The 21,373-nt window shown below is 54.5% G+C and overlaps 1 protein-coding gene across 1 annotated transcript in view; it reads right to left on the bottom strand.

Annotated features, from left to right (window-relative positions):
- Positions 1–13,269, bottom strand: part of SLC25A48 (solute carrier family 25 member 48) — a gene marked incomplete at its 5' end in the record, with an annotated part of 42,414 nt that extends 29,145 nt beyond the window's left edge. Inside the window, 4 exons of the mRNA XM_079918608.1 lie at positions 2,977–3,235; positions 5,219–5,290; positions 8,729–8,772; positions 13,224–13,269. Coding sequence (XP_079774734.1) covers positions 2,977–3,235; positions 5,219–5,290; positions 8,729–8,772; positions 13,224–13,269 — 421 coding nt within the window. The remainder of the gene's footprint in view (positions 1–2,976; positions 3,236–5,218; positions 5,291–8,728; positions 8,773–13,223) is intronic.
- Between the last annotated feature and the right edge of the window lie 8,104 nt (positions 13,270–21,373).

Below are 21,373 nucleotides of genomic sequence, written 5' to 3'. Positions count from 1 at the left end.
CTGAGCTCCCCAAAGATCAGCTTCCTGGCACACACTGGGGAAGACAGAACAAACACATTTTCGTTTTCTGTCGCTGCCTCAAGCGGTTTACTTAAGAACCGGTTTCCTTCTTGCGCCACGCGGATTCACGGAACTGCCTCCCGCCCAGATGCTGGAGGAGGGGCGGGGCACACCATCCCCATGTTCTCCCTGCTCAGCGGGCTTCTCCAGGAAACAAGGCTCCAGAAGTGTCCCGACTTCCTGGACGGGCAGTTCTAGAGAGTCCCAGCCCAGGTGGGCTGTGCCTCAGACTCCCATGGCCCAGGAGAGCAGGCATGGGTGGCCCTCGGTGCTGCCCTAACCAGGTGTACCGTCCTGACCTCTACGCTCTCCTTCCACCCCTCCCACCACCTGCCCCGGAGCCCTTCCTGACCCCCAGCCTGGCTGAGAGCCCAACCCACTCCCTGCCACCCACCCTATTTGGAGTGGCCCAATTCCTGTCTGCCCGTCTGCTGGACAGAGCACTACAAGAGGCACGGAGCCTTCTGTTCATCGCTGTGTCCCCAGCACCTAGCCCTGAGCCTGGCACACAGCAGGTACATAACTATTGTGCGTTGGGTAGATGAACAGGGCTAACAGTCATGCTGACCTCCCACTGTCGGGTGGATATTAAATGAGATGATGCACACACAGCACTTAACACAGTGTCAGGACACGATGAACACTTAGGCAGCTGCTCATGGGGCTGCTCAGCTCCCTAAAAGTGAGGCTCCTGCCCTGGCTGTTCTGCTCCTATCCTTCCTCCAGTCTCCGGAGGCTTCTAGCCTGGCCTCAGGACCCCTGCAGCTCAGGCCTTAGCCTGCCAAGTCAGCCACCATTCTAGAACCCTCTGCAGGAAAAGTGTAGGTGGGCGAGGACAGAACAGAGAATGGAAGCAAACACGGTGAAGAAAGTTTACCCATTAACTTGCCTCCAAACGTCCCGGCATTTATTGAGAAACACCTTCCTTGGTGTCTAGGCTGGCTGAGGGCCCCCTCACACGTACAAAGCATGCCTACTCCTCTCTCTTCCCCTTCCATGGACAAGGTGCCCTGGTTGTGAAGGAGGTGGGGCTGCCCCCAGGAGCCTCATCACCGAGACTCTTGCAACATCTGGACCCCAAAGAGCTTTAAGGCTTATGGAGAGATTTCCTCTGCACCCTAGACTAACACAGCTTTTTGGAAGTAGACAGGATAGCGCAAAAAACCAGCCTGGGGGCCAGGACTCCTGGGTTCTAGGCCTGTCCACGACGCCCTTCATTTCTCTACATCTTTGCTTTTGCCTCTGGGATAGGACCAGATCAGCGAGCTCCAAACTCTTCTCAGAGGTGTGACCTCTTTGGTCAAACTGAGCTGTACCAAGACACGATTCAGTATGTCAGATGGATGGAGGTAAGGACCTGCCTGCCCCGTGTCTCCCTGGGCGGCCCCCATGGGAGTATGCTCTGTGACCCTCTGGGTGAGCCAACCCGCTTGTCGCCCTGCATCTCCCCTCATGCTGACAGGGGCCCTGAGCACCCAGCAGGTGTGACTCATGTTCTTGGGGTAGCAGGGACCCCTGTGAGGAGTATTAGCATTGTGCTCAGAGTGTGTGCAGACCTGCCCTAGACCCCTCCCCGGCTGAGCAGGGAGTGCAGGCTGAATCGAGGAACCTGGGTTGGGGGCAGGAGAGGCACTGGCCTGGGATGCTCCTGAGCGAGCTTTTGGGGCTTCAGCCATGGGGCAGAGCCGACCCCCCCGCCTCTGTGGGCAGAGGGTTCACACGGAGGCCGTTCAGGAGGCTGCCGAGGAGAGGGGTCTTACCCATGAGATCTGTCAGGTATATATCTGAGGTGAAGGAGGGACCTGGGATGCAATCCTTCCATTATACAGAAAAGAGACTGAGGCCCAGGAAGGGATAATATCTTCCCTGAGGAGACAGAGTAAAATGAGAGCCAAGGACCAAACCCCAAGGTACTGAAATTTGTCCAAGACCCCCAGCTCATCCCTCCTCTGGAGCTGGCGCTATCTACTCTGCACAGCAAGTACCTTCCCACTCTTTCCATCCTCCTTTATCAAAACTGCTCCAGGAGGAGTCAGAAACCTCTTTCCCAGCAGGGAGGAGATGAGAGCTCCAGCTCGCGGTGCAGGAGTAGCTACGCAGCACATAAGAAATGAAGCTCTGGGCTTCCCTGGTGGCGCAGTGGTTGAGAGTCTGCCTGCCGATGCAGGGGACACGGGTTCATGTCCCGGTCCGGGAAGATCCCACATGCCGCGGAGCGGCTGGGCCCGTGAGCCATGGCCGCTGAGCCTGCACGTCTGGAGCCTATGCTCCGCAACGGGAGAGGCCACAACAGTGAGAGCCCCGTGTACCGCAAAAAAAAAAAAAAAAAAGAAAAAAAGAAATGAAGCTCTAATGGAACACCAAGGGTGAGGGAGGGGCGGCCCGCTTCATGGCCCTGCAGCCAGTTCAGCTTGAGGCCTCCCTGGCTGCACTCCCTGGTGTAGGGGGGGCAGGTGTGGGTCTGAGACCTGGGCAGTCACACAGGGCCCCTCAATGCTCTGCTGTCGCCCTTTTAAAATTCTTACTAATTTGTGATCAAAAGATCTCATTTTCATTTCACCCTGGGGGGCTGCAAGTTATGTAGCTGGTCCTGACTGCCCAGTCATTAACTGTGTGTCCTTGAATAAGCATCTTAACCTCTGGGAACTTCAGTTTTCTCATCTGTAAAATGGAAAAAATCACAGCACCTGCCTCAGAGAATCGTGCTGAAGACGAATTAAGAGAACCCATGCGGGGCTCTTTGCAGGCACCGGGCGCGTAGAAAATCCTTAACCAGTGAGAGTTACCACTACAGATAAAATGATTCAACATAGATGCCCTGCTCCATAAAAAGATTATTAATCAAATCCCAGACCTGGGAAACCAGGAAAGGGTCACAGGTCCCCAGACACCAGCCCACTTCCCCTGGCCGCTTACCTTCCCGAAATGGCTGTGTTTGCATCTGCAGCCGGATCTTGATGAGGTCCACGGGCGCACCCAGCCCCACAGAGACCACGCCAGCCACCATGCTGGCCAGGAGCAGGTCAGACAGCACGCGGGGTGAGCCGGCCTCGGGCTCCTGGCACCGGTGGTGGCTGAGGAACCTCTGTGTGTTGCTGAAGACCCCAAACACCACTGAGTTGTAGACAGCGATGCTGGTGAGGGGGAAGGCCATGCCCTTGAAGAAGCCAAACACCTGTGGGGAGACCCAGGGGGAGGAAGCATGAGGGCCTATGCTGCCCTTGGCAGAGACCTTGCCCTCCTGGAGCCTGCGGGCTGGCAGGGGAGACACCATAGGAGAAGCAAACCAGTACGTTGGTGGAAAGAATAAAAGAGGATGCTGATGTGAGGGGAGAGACAGGGGAGGGCGAGAGCATCCTTAACCTGAGGAGGAACCGGCTTCTGCATGAAGCTTTGGTTCCTGAGCCGTGATGTGCTGGGCCTGGAACCTGCATTTGTCACTGGAGTGGCAGTGTTCTTGGGCTGTGGCTGAGGGCAGCCCATGGAGCCCCAGTGGGTAGTGGGCTTACCAAGCACCACACACTCTTTCCTCATGTGTCACTCCAACAAAAGCATTCTCTGGGCACGTGCCAGGCCCTGGAGGACAACAAGAAAGACACACTCTCCGCTCTCACTGAGCTCACAGTCTGGGGGCAGGGGAGGGGGGACCCAGACAAACTGACAGGCAATTAAAATATAATGTGCTAAGCCTGTAGTGATGGGGTAAGAAGGGTCCCCCAGCATCCCAGGGGCACCTGGGCCAGCATGTAGCTGGGTGCCCCGAGCATGGGAGTCTATTGGAAAAAAGCCAGAGGGGGAGTCCCCGGATGAACAGCACGATGTGGCTTCTGTCCATACACACTGCGTTCTCAGCAAACACCACAGATGCTCCACTGAACCTGGAAAATTCCACAGGCTCTTCGAGGAGTCAGTGCAGCACACATGGCACCAAAGATGAAGAAGCACCAGGAAGCCATTGTAAAAACTCCAGGCTGTGCTCAAACCCACTAATCCCGACCTGAACGCATGCCCCCTGTTTGCAAGGGGCAGGACACCTCCTCACACAGGCGTCCACACACGCATGTGCACGCAAACACATATGCACGCACGCACCATGCTTCAGCCTCTTCCTCTACGACAAGGTCCCTCAGATAACTTGAGACATCACTTAGCTCTGAGCTGCTGTGTGTCAGAGGAACACCCACAGTCCCCACAGAAACCCCAGAGCGGAGATGCAGGCTGGCAGACACTGCGGAGAACATGTGCCAAAAAGGAGGCTCAACAGCTGCCGTTCAGGGGACACAGGAATCGGACAACATTACCCCGGAGCAACGAGTGCTGGGTTTACAGCGCTCCCCCTGATTTTAAAGCAGACGATCAAGAGAGTCAGAACAACACCAGGACACAAGACATATTCTGACTGAAGAGAAGAACCTCCAGGTGCAGGCAGGAGGCTCCCGAGCTCCAGGGCACTTCCTAGGATGGAGCCTGGGCGGGGACAGCAGTCAATAACGGGGCCACATTTCCAGTGACTCAAGGAGAAGCCCAGGGCTGCCACAGGGCTTACACCCGACTATTTCTTTAAACCAACAGGTCATTTCATTCTAAATTTTAAAATTTATTTTAAATTCCCCAAGGAGGAGCCTTGGAGTCTTCCAAAAGCACATACTCATTCTCAAGAAGGTCACCTGATGCTTCTTCTACAAAATGCTATTCAGAATTTCCCCTTCGCAGAGAAAACCCCTGGGTCCATGGTCTGGAGCGACCTGGGGTGCAAGCCCGTTCGGGGTGTCTGGGATCAGAAGAGCCTGCTCCCCGCACCCGCCGCCCCATGCTGGGATAAAGGGAGCCTGTGAACACATGGTTTACCGCCACACATTAGGTTTTGAAAACCTGGCAGGTCCTCCTGTTTTTGTAGGAATTTTCCACATTGTGGTTCTAAATGCCTCCGAATTTCTCCAGAGAGGTGACGCCAAACCAGTTTTTTTCCTCAATAACATCCCACTTGGGGGCAGGGTTAAGTTTAGGTAACACATAATATTTGAGGATGGTGTGAGATGAAGAGAGAAAATTGAGCCGAAGGTGATGAGCGGAATAAACAGGCCTCCTGCTGGGCGTGCCGGTGTGAGGGGCTGTGACCTCGGTCCCCAGGAGGAGACCCCACCCCGGGAGCACTTACACTCTCCCTCCTGTACACAGTGCGGATGCAGCTAAGGGTGCTCCCGTAGCCAGTGCCGGCCTGCAGGCGAGCCTGCGGAGAAAGGCAAGGGCGTGAGGGCCAGCCGGAGACAGGTTACATCCCCACCTCCCTCACGGCGCTGGGCTCCCAGCACTGAAGCCCAGAGAAGGGAAGGCCCTGCCCCAGTGACCCCGTCAGGAAGGAGGCCTGGACTTCAGTCCCGGCCTGGCTGGCCTTGCATCCTCTCCCTGAACCAAGTCCCGTTCTCACCTTGCTGAATGCAGCAGGAGTCCCCTCGGTCTGAGAGAAGAACAAAGGCCAGTTTGGTGTGCAAAAACAACGCTTGTGTGGGGACACATGATGCTGCTGCATCTTGAGTACAAAAAGCTAACCCGTGGCTCTGGCCCACCTGCTGTCCGTCAGTCTGCCCTCCTAAATACTCCCAGGAGCAACCTGCTCTTCTCATCTCCAGAACCCCTGCATCTCTCACCCTGATGATGGGCTGGGCCCCTCGCTGGCCTCCTGCTTCCCCCACCCCAACTCCTCTGCCTGTGTCTACACAACAGTCAGACTAATCTTTTCCAAACAACGATGAATGTTTGTCACTGCTGTTTCAAGCTCTCCAGTGGCCTCCCACCAAACTCAGAATAAATTCCACCCTTAACCAGCACCCAGAAGCGTGGCTTTCACCACCTGCAGGTCATTTCCTCCACACCCGTTGGGCCTGCCACGCGGCACGTTCCTGGACCCTGGAGCATCCGTTGCTTCTCACTTCCAGAACGTTCCACCTGCTTTCCTCCCCTGGAAGGCTCTTTCTCCAGCTTCTGCTCATCTCTTGGGTCTGAGCTTACATGCTGCAATGATGTGATCTGTTTGTCTGTTTACTTAGGGTTTATTTGGGCTCCCCCTCTGGGGCAGGGCCGTCTTGTATTTCCCTCTCGTCCCCGGAGCCGAGCGTGGCTGTGGCACTCGGCCCTTTGCACTGGCTAACCGAGGGGCCGGAAGGTGAAACTGTGGCATCCTCTAATGGAGGCTGGCTCTGGTGACTGGGGGCATCCGTAGACAGGCAGAGGGTCTGAGAAAAGCCACAGAAGAGCCCAGGGCACACCTCACTCTGGGTCTAGACCAGAGCAAAAGTCTGTCAGCTCTTGAGGAAGCTGCCACCGAGACCAGCAGCACAGCTCAAGCCTCTAAGGACTCCAATTGCAACAGGAGCTAGCATTTAGTATGCACCAACTGCATACTTGGGAAAACACTGGAAATCTTATGGAACTTTTCTCACAGAATCCCACAAATGCTCTGAGGCATGGATACTATCCCCACTTCACAGATGAAGAAAGCTGATTCCCTGTACATGTTTCCGATTGCTGCTGTAACAAATTACGATAAATTCAGTGGCTTAAAACAATGCAAATGTATTCTCTTATAGTGCTCTAGCTGGGCTGTAGAGAGCTGAGCCCTGAGTAGAAAACCCTGGTCACATTGCATCAAACATAAACTTCAAATGCACCAGCTGTGCCTGGAGCCAGCAGTGCATCCTGACCCCAGCTCTACTGCCACCAAGTAGCCAGTGCTGGCTCTCCCACCTGTGGTGAGGCAGCTGCAGGCAGGGAATGAGTCTTTGACCCAGGTCAGCAGCCCAGATCCTTCTAGATTGGCTCTCCCAGGGGCGACCCTGGGAACCAGGAACAAGTCACTCATCTGCCTCCCCACACTCTAATGTGTGTATTCTTCAGGACAGGAGGGGATCGCTCACTGCTCTATCCTCACTGCCACTTGACAATCCTCATGACAGCCCCACCAGGGAGGTGCTCTTTGCCCATTTTACAGACGAGGAAATCGAGGCTTGGGGAGGTTAAGTGCTGTGCCCTAGGCGTAGGAGAGTATGTGGGAGGCTGGAGCTGTACTCCAGGTTATTCTGACTCTGAGACTATTGCCCAGACCTTTCTCAGTGAACAGGAACTCTAGAGAAAATGCCAGCCAGAATGAAGGAGGATGTTCTGGAGAGAAACAAGGGCCCCAGGCCACAGCCCCGGGCTGGACCCAGAGGCCAGCCATGTAAGCCAGCATCTTTAGGCTGGGACCCTCAGCAGGGAGGTTCTCAGGCTGAACAGAGACAAGATTTTATGTATCAGGAAAGGTTCCCTGCAGAGGCTCAGGGGGCAGAGTGGAGAAAAGAAGGAGAGTCCTGGTCTTTACAGGTGACATGTCGCCAGGCAAAGGGTGGCCAGGCTTTCCTGTGCCAGGGGCAGGGGATGAGGATGGGGGTTCCAACAAGCTCTACCCTCCCCTAACCAAGCTGCAGGTGAGGGAAGGATGCTCTACCAGGGAGAGACACTGGTTGCCTGGGTCAGAAATGTGGCTGTTAGGCCGGGGAAGGACTGGACTTGCTTTGTCCACCACTGCTGCCCTGCCAGCCCCACAGTGCCTGCACAGAGAAAGCATCCAAGATGCATTTGAGGTATGAGCAGAAGGCTGGGCCTGTGTGAGGGGCCAGGAAGTACCTTTAACTATTTAGACACATAGGCTGATCTCCCCATCAAGAAGAGAGCAGGCCTGGGCTCTGACTGAGGAGGGGCCCACGGCCACGCAGGGAGGAAGATGGGGAGAAAGGGGACCACAGTGACCACTGGAGAAGGGCCTGGCAGGTCCTCTTTGTGCACGACCCTGGCACAGCGTTAGATACAAATGCGGAAGTCAGGGTGAGGAGGCGCTATTTGCGGCCACGTTCTCAGGGTACAGCTGTGAGTGCTGGTCACCATGGGGACAGGTGGCAGGGGTAGGGGTGGACCCAAAGAATGTCCCTTTGTAACATCTCACTCCTCAATGCTTCGATTTGTTGTATGTCCTGAGGTGACACCCTTCCCCTTTCTGGGCCAGTTTCCACACGTGTAGAACAAGAAGCGTGGATGACCCCAATGCCAGGTGGCTTTGCTGGCTCCGTCAAGTTATAACAGCTTCCCATTCCCAACCTAAGTCTAGAGTCCTAACCTGAAGGTCAAGGCCTCCAAGGATTGAGTGCCGACCTACCAGTCCTGGATTCTGATCCGTAGCTGCTTTCAGAAACCTGATGCATCAGCAGAAGTGGCCATGTTGGCCCTTCCAAAGCACGGCCCCCCCGGTGGTGTCCCCACCTCACTGTCTTTGCCCGTGCCGGTCTCTGTGCCTGGAGTATCTTTTCCAATGGCCCAAGCTTAGATTATGGGCCCAGATTCTGGTTCCTTCGCTCCATAGAGGCTTGCAGGAGAGCACTCACAGTGCCCCATCCCTCCCCTGCAGCTCATGAGAGCCTGGAGGCAGAAATGGAGCTTCACAAAAACAAAATCACTGCCCAGCAAGGACGGGGGAGCATTCCAACTGGGCCTCCTAGCGCTCCACCCCCGTGGACTGGCACAGAGAGCCTGCCCTGCGCTGGTGGCTTTCTGGGGGTCAGAAACAGCAGGCACATTCCCGGAGTCAGACTCACTCCAGGCCCCTTTCCAAAAGGTAATGGCAACATGGCTACCGTACCTTGACTGTGTCCAGAGGGTGGCCGACGATGACGCTCGCTGCACCTGTGGATCAAAGAGGACGTCCTGGTTACTCAGTCCCTGGACTCCTCGCTTGTACTGGCTGGTTCTTAGGACAGAACAGAGGACTCAGACGCTTACATTCACTTATTCAGTCAATGCCCAGTCACCAGAGGGGACAACCCCCACCCAGTGTGTTAGGCACAGGCTCACGCATGGAGGAAGGCAAGAAAATGGAGTAAAACCTGGGTCCTGCCTCAAGAAACAAGTACCCTAAAAAAAGGGAGATAAAGGTGCTGGGATAACTGGGTACCCACATGCAAAAGAATAAATAGACCTCTACCTCATACTATATACAAAAGTTAAAAGAAACCAAAGACCTGAATGGAAGCACTGCAACTACAGAAATCATATGCTAAAATATAGGGGGAGATCTCCACGAATGGAGGTTTGCAACAGATTCTTACATATGACAACAAAAGTACAAGCAACATAAGAAAAATTGGATAAATTGGATGTCATAAAAATTAAAAACGTTTGTGCATAAAAGAACACTCTCAGGAAGGTAAAGAAACCTAGAGAAGGGGGGGGAATATTTGCAAATCGAACATTTGATAAGGGTCAGATATCCAGAATATGTAAAGAACTCTAACAACTAAAAAGAAAAAAAAAAAACTTTTTTAAGGGCAAAGGACTTGAATAGACATTTTTCCAAAGAAGATATACAAACGGCCAAGTACCTGAAAAGATGCTCAACATTATTGGTCATTAGGGAAATGCAAGTCAAAAGCACAGTGAGATTCTGCTTCACACCCACTAGGATGGCTATAATAAAAAAAAAGAAAAGAAAAGAAAAGGAAAATAACAAGTATTCGTGATGATATAGAGAAATTGGAACTCGTATATATTGCTGGTGGAAATGTAAAATGGTGCAGCTGCCGTAGAAAACAGTTTGGCTTATTACAAAGTTAAACATAGGATTACCCTATAACCCAGGGATTCCACGGTTAGAAATATACCTAAAAGAACTGAAAACAGGCCCTCAAACAAGTACATATTCACACATGTTTATAGCAGCACTATGCAAAAAAGCCAAAAGGTAAAAACAGCCCAATGTGCACTGCTGGATGAGTGGCTAAATAAAATGTGGTGTATCCATACGATGGACTATTCCTAGACATAAATAGGAATGAAGTACTGACACATGCTGCAGTGTGGACGAACGTGGGAAACATTACGCAAAGCGAAAGAGGCCAGACACAAAAGGTCACATCCTGTATGATCCCATTTATAGGAATTATCCAGAATAGGTAAATCTATAGAGACAGAGAGCAGATTAGTGATCGCCAGGGTTTGGAGGAGGGGAAATGGCGGTACCTGCTTAATGGGTCCAGAAACTCCTTTGGGCGTGAGAAAAATGTTTTGGAACTAGATAGATGGTTGCACAACACCGTGAATGTACTAAATGTCACTGAATTGTATACTTTCAAGTGATTCATTTTGTTATGTGAATCTCACCTCAAAAAAAAAGAGGGAGGGTATGAAGAGAAAACCCAGAAACTTTCCAGGTACCTGCAGGTTATTTAGCTTTTCTACGCCTCCCCTGTAGCACGTGTAGTGGGAATAACATTAGCACCTACCTCACGGTTCCATTTTAAGAATGAACTGAAGTAGAAAAGGTAAATGGCCAGCAGAGCTTGGCACTTACAGGATGCTCAAAGGGGCTGCCATCCCTATCGATTTTTTTTTTTTTTAAGAAGGCCTCTTTGAAAAGGTGATGGATACTCCGGATCTTTTCAATGAAAAATGCCCATCCACACACACCTTCACAAGGCCAGAACGATTTTGGAGGCAAGCAAGACCGCCCTGAGGCCGTACCGCAGAAGGCAATGATTGTGAGATTGAAGCAGGAGCCATCCTTCTGAGACCCATTCCCCGTCGTGCTGATGAGGAAGCAGTGTCTCTGCTAGCAGGAGTGACTGCACCAGGTAGGGCAGACCAGGGGTCCTGGAACATTAGATATCTACAGGGCAGAGAAACCAGCTATTCCAGAACAAATGTTCCCTTGGTCTAGAACCTCCAGGCCCCTCTCAACCCCTCCTTCCCGCAGAACGGGGCAGAGGCAGAAAGATGGTGGGCGGCGGAAAGCCGGGCCATTCACTCTACAGGAACCCCTCCCTTCAGGGGAAGGAAGGAGCTCTGGTCCTCAGGCTCTGGCTGTATCCCTCAGCCCAGGGCAGCAGCCCCAGACCCAGCCTTGGGCCATTATCTCCCTGCACACTCATTAGTCCACCCATCTGAAAGCAGGGATACAAGATAAGAAACAGAATTATCAGGTCAGTGGTTTCCAGACCTTGGGATATTACAGACCAGTAAAATTTCAAGCAAGATGTGAAGGATGTAATGGTGAAAGTTTATCATGACAGGTCACTGAGAGAGAAAACAGCTATAGATGAGTACAGGGCTTAAAATGGCCCTGGTACCAGACTGTCTGGGTTGGAATCCTCGTGTTCATCCTAGATGTATGGTTTGGGGAAAGTCATTGAATTTCTCTGAGTATCCATTTCCTCATCTGTCAAATGGGGATGTAATGATAGTAGCTACCTCATTAGAGCTATAAAGAAATATACGTAGACATGAGACCACATATTGTATGATTCTGTTTATATAAAGTGTCCAGAAAACACTAATTTATAGAGCCTGAAAGTGGTTGCCCAGAGAGAGAGGGAGGGGATGGGGTTTAATTGTAAATGGGCATGAGGGATCTTACTGGGGGATGAAATGTTTTAAAACTAGTTTATGGTAATGGTTGCAACACTTGGTAAAATTACTAAAAATCCCTAAATTGTACACTTGAAATGAGTGGATTTTATGATATGTAAAATAACCTCAATAAAGTTGCTTTAAAAGTATCCATGTAGCATTTAAACAGCACCTGACACTTATGAAGCATTCACTGCTACTACATTCGTGTTCATTTCATGGAAGCGAAAACAAAAACAAACAAAACCATGTTGACATCAACAAAGTAAGGGCAATCTCAGAATAAAGGACAACCCACTACTTGCTGTGTGAGTTGGGGAGGGTCTCTGTGTCAGCAGAGATTTTGAGCTGCTCTGACAGTCTTACCCTCCAGAACATTTCTCAAACCAAGCCCCTGGCAGCCCTACTGAAGTTGGTCTGACTATTTAAAGGGCAGCCGAGGAAAGCCTCCCCCTCCGGACGGCTGAAAGGTTGTCCGAAGAGGGTCTGGATGTGCCTGGCAGGTCCCTGGGCACAGTCCCCTGACTGGCAAAGTTAGGAGAGGCAGGTCTCAGCCCTACCCAAGGGAGCCTGTGCAATGGAACTGCCCCCAGGGAGAGGAATCACCTTTGCTTGGGAGGGTGAGAAGCAGGGGCCCTGCAGCCACCTGTCACCTGCGGGGGACAGACATGGACTCCTGCTAGGAGGTGGGAGGGTGCCACCAGAAGGGGAACCACCCGGGATCCTAGCTGGTTAGTTGCTTTTTTTGTTTTTCTTTCCTTTCCTACAAATCTCCTGGTCTCCATACCTAGAACACTTAGTGGGGCACAAACATGCTAGCCATAGCCTCTACCTGAGCGAGCGTCTCAGGATTTTACATTGGGGAGGGACTGCATTCGCCAACAGCTCTTTTCTGATGGTCCTCTTAGATGGAGCCAAAAGAAAGGCTATATCTGACAATAAGCAAAGTCCCTCACCCCCGCCCCCCCCCCCAATAGCTTAGCAAAGAGGAGGGATAGACCTATTGGAAAGAGAATAATGGAGAAGCAAGGCAATGGATGCGACTATTGCCTAAGCAAACACACCCCAGGCTCAGCAGAGAGCGTCTCCAGGAGTGGTAGGAAGGGACCGGCGGGCCCAGCAGTGCCCGAGGAGAGGCATGACAGTTGGCTGTGGCTGAAAACGTGAAGGGTTCCTCCTATCTGGCAGCGGACACCTGCAGCCAGTGCTGGGCTCCCAGCTCTGCGCTCCGCTCCCCGCAGCCGGACGCCACAAGGGCCGGCCTGACCGCCAGGCCGGGCTCCGCATCCCGCGCACGGGGGCGGGCGGCGGTCAAACGCCACCCTCACACACGAGTTCCTGTGAGCCCAGAGTCCCCAGACTCAAGTGCGCACCAGGGCGCCGAAGGGTGTGTACGCGCCGGGACGTTCCATTGGCTGTCCGCTTTGACCATTGGTTTAATCATTACAGGATCAAGTTCCGCGGACTCAAACTTTGAGGCAAATCGCAGGCTCGGGATGAATCTCCCCCGGGGTCGCGGCAGCAGGCGAGAAGCGGCAAGACCAGCCGGGCGGCGGGCAGCGAGCACCCAGGGCGCGTGTGGGCAGCGCCTGGGCGCGGAGCTCCCTGACCCGGCACGGCGTGGAAACTCCGCCTGCGCAATTCCCGGCTGACTCGCTCTCTTCCTCTCGGGCCGGGCTGTCCCGTCAGCGCACTCACCTCTGGGGGTCCCTCCCATCCGGGGATGCGCTCACCTCCGATCCAGCCCGCCACAAAGTCTTCCAGCTGGAAGTTGCCCATGGCCGGGGCCGCGGAGCCTCGCGTTCCCGGAGCCGGGTCGGTGCCCGTTCAGGGTCTGCTGGTCATGGCCCACGGGCGAGCGCGCCGGACGGGCGAAGTCAGGGACGCGGAGCTACCGGCAGGCAGGTCCTTCTCCACAACGGGTTCGGAATGGCTCGGAATCGCCGAAGCGCGCGGGCCGCCGGGCTCGCGCTCCAAGTGCCCGCGGGCAGCTGACATCACGCCCCCAGTAGACCTTAAAGGCGCAGCGCGCGGGCCAGGCGAGGGAGTGTCCACCGGTAGTTATGGTAGTTCTTCACATCTCCTCCGAGACACTGGAAATGATTTCAGGGACATTTCTCAAAGTTCATGACAAGAGGTACAGAGGAAGGCTTTATCCGAAGTCCAGAAGTATTTGATTACAAACACCAAGGTCTCTCTGTGATAGGATTATTTAGCTGGGTGGACACATCCTCTTTTTAGCGAAAACAGAGCTGAAATAATTATAATTGAATGTCCAACTATCAACTAAACCAGAAGTTCTCAATTCTTTGAGCTGATTGAAAGCCATGGACAGTTTCTCTATAAAATACAAAGGACACACAATCTTCCATAACAACTTTAGTGGTCAGGGGCTCTTCCTCCGCCTGCACTCCACACCTTTCTCTAGCCCCCAGGTTTCAAGACCCTATCTATTCCTGAATTACTGAAATAATGTGTGGAAAGCACCTAGCCCAGGGGCAGTCTCCAAATCAGCGCTAAGTAAGTACTCGCTCTTAATAATGTGCAACATTTCCTGGGCACTGACATCGGGCCCCCTTCACTGTACCTGGGCTTACCCCTCACAGCAGCCCTGTGAGACGGGTGTTATTATTATCCTCATTCCTAGGGAAATGATTGTATGACACATAAATTTTAATCTTTTAGAAAACTGGTCCAGATTAGGAGACGAAACTTGTCGCACCTGAGTTGTAGGTTTAGCTGTGTGAGGACAGATTTGAGCTTTTTCCCAGGAGATCCAGCTGCCACGGTGGAGAGCCCAGGGGAGACCCCACCCAGACTTGAAGGTCCTGCAGCACCCCCGGCTGAGGGCACACAGCCCCCTGCTGAGAGCACCCCGGGCCAGGTGGGAATTTCCAGAGCCCTGAAAACTCTCAGCCTGCCCCTGGCCAGGCTTTCAGGAGGGATGAGGCTAGCCTGGAAATTTCCTCTGAGAGCTGCCTCGGCGTGAGGTCTGGGTGGCCAGGCAGCACGCTGTGCCCCTGGAAGTGCCTGCCTTGAAGCTCCCCGAAGCCGCTGATGCCCCACCCACAAAGCCCCCAGGGCTCTCTGAGCCAGTCCCCACCCCCTGCAGACAAGCAGACCCAAACCCAGCTCAGCCTCCTTGGCTCGAACACTTCTGACCAGCCTGCAAATGCACTCCCTGCACGCCCCAGACAAGCACAGGGAGCCAGAGCTGCCTTGCCCTGAGGATGTTTTCAAGCCAGAGTCTGTGCCAAGTCTTACTTCCTCACTCCCCCTCACAGCAGCTGTGAGCAGGCACTGGGGGTCATCCCGGCGATGGTCACTTTTATGTGTGACCATCTGGCTGCGTGACACTACCCAGTGATTTGATCAAACGCTCATCCAGGTGTTGCCGGGAAGGGATGCTGTGGAGGTGACGACCAACTGATTTTAAGTCTGGGAGCTCATCCTTGATAATCTGGGTCAGCTTCGTCCAGTCAGCCGAAAGCCTTTAGAGCAAAATGGACGTTTCCCTGAGGAAGAAATGCCACCTGTGGGATGAGCATTTCCAGCCTGCCAGCCTGCCCTCCAGATGTCACACTTGCCCAGCCGGACCCTACAATTATGTAACATAGAATCTCCCTCTGCTTCTGTTTCTCTGGTAGAACCCTAACTGTGTACACCTGTAAAATAGAGACGAAGCGGCTCGTAGGAGACTCAGGGAGGTTTCATGAAACCCTAACCAGTCAGGGGGTCTCATGCCCCCCAGCTGTGAGCTGGTGGAGGAATTCTAGAGACAGCCTTGCTCTGGACCTCTCTCCACACACTTCTCACCCTGCCCTCCACTTTCCTATCCCGCCCCTTGTCCTGAAATGGTGCTTCACGGTGTGCCCATGTCTCCCTGAGCCTGTGCTGACCCCCGTCAGCCATGGGCTCTCTCTTCCCTGTCTCACCCCCAGGCAGTGATGTTTATTGACATTCCAGCCACATCCTAGGCCCTGGCCCCAGAGCAGGCAAGACCTGGAAGGCCAGGGTCTGACTCTGCAGGGGCCCAGCTCCCTCCAGGCCCAGGCTCAGCCTGAGCCAGCCCGGAAGGAAGGCAGAGGGGCGGTCACCTCTCTCTCAGACTTCCTCTCTGTAGGCAGCCCTGCACCCAGCCAGGTCCCAGCTGGAGGTCCATGCTTGCTGGGAAATGTGACCTGGCTACGTGGAGGTGCTTTTGGTCCAGTGAGAGCTCCCTGGCCTCCCTCCAAGAAGGAGGAGGACTGGTGTACCTCAGTGTCCTGCTAGTTTCCAGCAGGGACCCAGCCTTAGCACCTGGGATTGCAAAAAATGGTGAGGGGTAATGTCTGAAGGAAGGGGCCTCTCCCACTGGCACATTTATGTCACATCATCAAGACCATCATGGTGTGGAAGCTGCCCAGGGCTCCTTCTTCCAAAGCAAGACAAAGTTTGCCACTGAGGCTTGATCCGAAAAGGGCTGAGAGGAGTGGGGCTACCAGCAGCACCTCTCCCCCCTCACCATGCTGTGCCCTGCCATGCTTGGGACGTGTGCCAGGACAGTTATGAGAAATGAAAGGTCTCCAGAGAGTGGTCATTGTGTGAACTCACCTTGAAGCCAGTCCACAGGTGGAGAGTCTGCCAGTTCACCAAGGCCTGCCTGCTCTTTTGGAGGACCACCTAGAGGGTGCCAGGCGGACTGTCGTTCCCTCAGTCCTGTGTTGGCACCAAGTAAGAAAGCCTTGAGTTGGCAGGCAGAGGCTCCGGAGCCCTGGGACAGCCTCCCGGGCCCAGAGAGCGGCTGCTTGAACTGCTAATGAGCTGCAGCAGAGCGGAGGGTGTGGGCTCCTTTCCAGAAGGCACCTCTGTGCTCCATTCCCAAATGTGGGCCACAGATCTGCCCAGCAGGCACACCTACAAGGGAGGTAGGGGGAGGACCCAGGTCTGGTCTCGTGGCAGCCAACGGCCCGGCCAGAGGATCCTAGACCCAGCAGAACGCTGGCTCTGGGGAGGGCTCTGAGCCGCTACGTGTGCCTGGCTTCCCCGCTTTGGAGCAGCATTTGTAGTGCTGCCTGCCATGCACACTTGTATTCCGCCCTTGGGAGGGAGCAGGTAAAGCAACGGAGGCACAGGAGATCAACTCCCTCGGTTGCTAGGGTCAGAAGGAAACCCAATTTCCTTTCTCCTTCAGCTCCTTCCCCAAAGATAACCCCCAGAGCATCTTCCACCGCAGTGGGGATCGGCAGATGGGCGATGCTGACAGTCTTTGATGATGAGTGGCGCATTTCCCATTTCTCATTTGCCCTTTCAGGTAAAGAGTTTCCCAGGCACCTACTCTGTGTCAGTCTCTGCTCTTGGGAAGGGCTCTGGCAGAGAGGGGACCGTTTGCCTGAGATGCCACATGGGGGCGGCTGTGAGAGCACTGAGGGGAGTCAAGTGTCAGTCAGCAGTCAGGGAAGGCCCCCCACTCCCCCCGGCCCCCGACTCCCGGCCTGCAGCCTCCTGGCTGCACCCTGAGTCTCTCCAGCCCCATGGTTCCACCTCCTTGGCCAAGCCCAGGTCCCCCACCTGCTACACCTGGGCCAGGTGCTCCCAACTGACACCCCACGGCAGAGACCCGGCCCTGCTCCCTGCTCTCCTCTGTCTTCTGGAAGCTTGCCCTCACCCGGTGGGGCGGCCTTTCTCCCTGACTACTGCACTCTCCCTCCTTCTCTCTGTCCGCAGTACTCACTTCCTGCCCCTCGTTCTGTTTGGGGACTCTCAGGGCCCTCACCTGGACCCTCTCCCAGCCACACCCATCACCTCTCAGATCACAACCTCGACACCTCATCTCCTACCTGTCTCTCCTCTCCTCAACTCCTCTACTTGAGGAGTAGATGGCCCCATGTCATCTCTAACTCAGCACATCCTTTTATGGACTCTCTGTTTAACTAACTCTCTAACTATCCCTCCAGTGCCCCACCCAGCTGGCCACCCAAACCAGACGCTGGGCATCACCCTCGATTCAGCTCTCTCCCCCAAGGCCTCATTCCATCAGCTGTGAAGTCCAGGGTCCATCTCCTCCCTGGCCCCAACATCCATCCCTCTCTGACGTCTCCCAATGTGGCTCAGCCCAGCCCTGTGCCTCTGCCTGTCTGGATCATGGTGGACAGAAGCCCCTGGGTCCCTCTGCCCCGATCCTCTGTCCCTCCAGCAGCTGCCACAGTGAGCTTCTGAGACCTTGAATCTGTTCCTGCTCTCCGGCTGACAGACCTCCAATGACTCCCCACGGCCTTGAGTCTACTTCCACTTCCTTAGCTTGGCATGTGAGGGTCTGTGGGCCTGGGTCCGGCTGCCTTTCCACTTCTCACCTCCTCCCACCCCAGCCCTCCCCTCGGGCCAAAGCCCCAGCTGCGTAGTATGCGCTGCACGCCCCACATGCTTTTCACATGCGTGCCCGCCCACATGTTCCCTTGCCGGGAACGCCCTTTTCCCCACTTCTTCTCTAGCTAACCCTCACACCTTACTCCTTTGAAACTCAGCTCAGCTTCTCCTGATAGGCCTTCCTTGAAGCACGGCCCACTCCATGCTGGATCTGCTATCTTTCAACTGTATTTCCAGAACATTCCAGGCATATGCATAGCACTGCCGTCACGCTCTACGGATTACAGTCTGCCTTCCCGTCAGGACTGTGGACACACTGAGAAGAGGGCACTGCCTTATTCTCCTCTGGACCTGCAGAGCCTGGCAGAGGCCCGATGGACATCACTGCTCAGCGGGACTTAAAAGGGGAGGCCATGGAGACCAAGTCTGAAGGGTCTGCTGACTGCTGGCAGTCAAAGAAGGAGTCTAGATACAAGGCAGAGCAGAAGAGACCAGGGTCTTTCTTGGCATGTCACAGAAGCCCGGCTCCTTGCAGGCCCTCAAAAGTTCCAGATGCTTTTCCAGCTCAGGGCCTTTGCACTAATCGCTCCCTCTGCTTGCAGCTCCCTCCTCTTGCCATCCTCAAGGCCAGCTCTACCTCCCTCAGGACTAAGCTGAAACATCCTCTGCAGAGAGGGCTCTCTCATTGCCCCTCTCGAGGCTCCCTGCTTCTCCTTCCAGCCCTCACCGTGTTGGTCAGTCTTTGTGCAATGCCTGGGAGGCCCAGGAGGGTAGGAGCTGTCCGCCTTGTCCACTGCTGCTGCATTCTAAGCCTCTGCTGCAGAGCAGATGAACGGTAATGACTAATGATTGAGTGCGAATGAATGAATGAAGTGGGACACATGCATGTCTTGTCTTTCTTCTTTGGGTGTTTGTACCTGCTGCATCACTCCTGTGCCGGCCTCAGACAATGGGAGCTCTGGGGTCCCTTCCCTGACTCTGATGAGTGATTTTGAAGGTGCCGCTGGAGTTTCTCATTTGGGGCAGGATTCCTTCTTTTACTGACAGTTCTTTGAGAGAGTCTGTTCAGAGCATGTTCTGTATTTGGTCCAGTGCCCCTTCAATTTGATGCTCCAAGTCAAGTAACAGAGGCGAGTGGCTGTGAAGTGAGGGGGCAAAGCAGCTGCTGGGAGGCTGGGAGGCTGGGCTGCCTGGGCTCTGCTTCTGGTGCTGCTGCTCACTGGGCACCTTGGGCAAGTCCAGGGCTCAATTTCCCCTCTGCTTTTTGTAGAGTAGAGACGGGCCTCCTCAGTGTCCAGAGAAGTCTAAAATTCTGGGCCATGGAGATGCCGGCTGTGGGCGTCTTCTTAAGATCTGTCAGCAGAGGGCGCTGCGGCACAGCACTTGGAACTCCCAGGAGGAAAGGACAGGCTTGGCTGCAGCAGGGGGAGAGGTTCCTGGCCCAGTTTCCCTGGCACTGGGCTGGCAGAGTCAGAGCCAGTATACACTTGGGCAACGGGAGATGCGCTGACACGGGAGGCTCAGGAGGAGTCTGAGGGTGCCAGAGCGGACCTCTGAGGGGTTTGATGTGGACCCATCTGAGGCTTCCTGGGAGCTGACTCTGTACTTGGAGGGAGAGCCCCCAGTAAGGAGAGGTGACACCTCCATCTCTTCACCTGCCTTGACTCATCCAGGCCTCAGATTTACCAGGTTCTTTTCCACCTCAGGGCTCCAAGCTGGGCCAGTGCTATATGTTCCTCCTACACTAGCTCATCAAATTCTGTGAGGCAATTCCCCACTTTGCAGGTGAGAAGAATGAAGTTCAGCTTAGTTAAGCAATTTCTCCAAAACCACACAAAACCTCCGTGAGTGGAGGATTAAGGCTTCACACCTTTTGTTTGACTCCAGGACCCGGCTCATAACCGAGGTGCTGCCTCCTGGTCAAGCCTCAGAAAGTGGAGGTGACTTTCCCCAAAGCCCTGCCCCCTCCCTGCCCTGGCCCCCGTGCGTAAATGTCCTAACTTCTCTGACTCAGCTTCTCCACTATCAGGGAGATGGTATTAACCTTTGCCAACTACGCTCACATTCTTAGAGTTGCTGGAGCAGATGTCTCAGGAATCAAGGGGAGCACCCCGGGCTGCCCTCAGTCCTTGCCTCCCTGCCAGGGTCCTGTGGCCTGAGACGGCTCTGTGCACATCTGAGAACAAGGCAAGCCTGCCCTTTCCTTCTCAGCTGATGGGCATAAGCGTGCTTGTGCTGAGGACAAGCGGAGGCTGGGCAAGTCGGGGACCAGGAAATCTGGGATTGAGGGATTTCCGCAGGAGAAGAGGGGCGTGAGGTGGGCGATGGCCGGGGGACTCCACTGCAGCTCTTGAGGTCACATCCAGCGGCCCCTGCTGAGCACAGCTGTGTGCTGAACTGCCTGGGGTGCAGAGAGCTGGTGACTCGGATGGTGAGAGAGGAGTCTGTGTTGGGAATGGCGGCCCCATCTCTGCCGCTGTGTGGCGAGTCTCCTCCACCAGCCGGCTCAAACTTCAGGGGCAGAACTCTAGGGAGACCAGGAAACCTCATCTCATGCCTGAGCTGAAAAGAAAAGGAGCCAGACTCTGAAGTCTCAGGAAGGAGCTGGTCCTAAAAAGACGATCTGGATTTTGGCCTGCGGAGGCAGTAGAGAGGGCATCCATCACATCACAGGCAGAGGGCAGAGCTGAGTGACCCCAGGCAGGAGACAGCACGGGAGCCAAAAGAGCTCGCCTGCTGTGGGAGAGGAGGCTGAAGGCTTGGAGTCTGAGCTCCAGGGCCCTGGCTGGCCAGGTGCCTCCGTGGGCGGTGGCATCTGCTGTCTATCGGCGGTCCGCAGTCCTCCTGCTGCCCCTGTGAGTGGACGGAGGACCCATCTGGGGGCTAGCTGCATCTCACCTGGACAGACCTCCCTGGCCCACCCCGAGGCAGGCCTTGCACACCAGCCTTGCTTTCTGTGGGAACCTGGCGGGCTTGCCTGGGGAGGCTGAGGCCTGTGCTGGTCCAGCCTCTCAGAAGGGCTGTGGTGTCCCTTCACTCCCCTCACCCAGCACACGCACAGCACACTCATCAGCCTCTGGGTGAGGGTGGGGCGTGGGCACGAGAACCAGCGACACGTTCCGTCCACACAGGTCTTCCCACTTGCTGTGTGTCTCTGGATGCACTCTTCCTTCCCGGCCTCAGTTTCTCCATCTATTAAAAGAAAGGCCAGACTTAAGACCCCACACCTCAAAGAAAGAGACGGGGTAACAAAACTCTCAGCCTGGAACCCACCCCAAACCACTGCTCTCTGCTCCAGGGTCAGTGTGAACATGGCAAAGAGGAACTTCCTGTTTTTAAGAGAGGGGTGATTTAAAGGACTCCAAGGACATCTCATTTTTGATGCAAGTACAAAGCAAAAACTTAAAAGAACAAAATCTCAAAACCATGTGGATTCAATTTTCTCCAAAGTAGAGATTTCCTATGTGACAAATCTGTAGCCAGGGAGAAGGCTGAGGAGAACCAGCCTTAAATGAGGTACCAGTCCACTTGGGGAGGG

The sequence above is a fragment of the Stenella coeruleoalba genome, assembly GCF_951394435.1.
Source record: "Stenella coeruleoalba genome assembly, chromosome: 3".
Classification (NCBI taxonomy): Eukaryota; Metazoa; Chordata; class Mammalia; order Artiodactyla; family Delphinidae; genus Stenella; species Stenella coeruleoalba.
The sequence above is the reverse complement of the archived record's forward strand: the minus strand, read 5'-3'. Positions and strand labels throughout refer to the sequence as shown.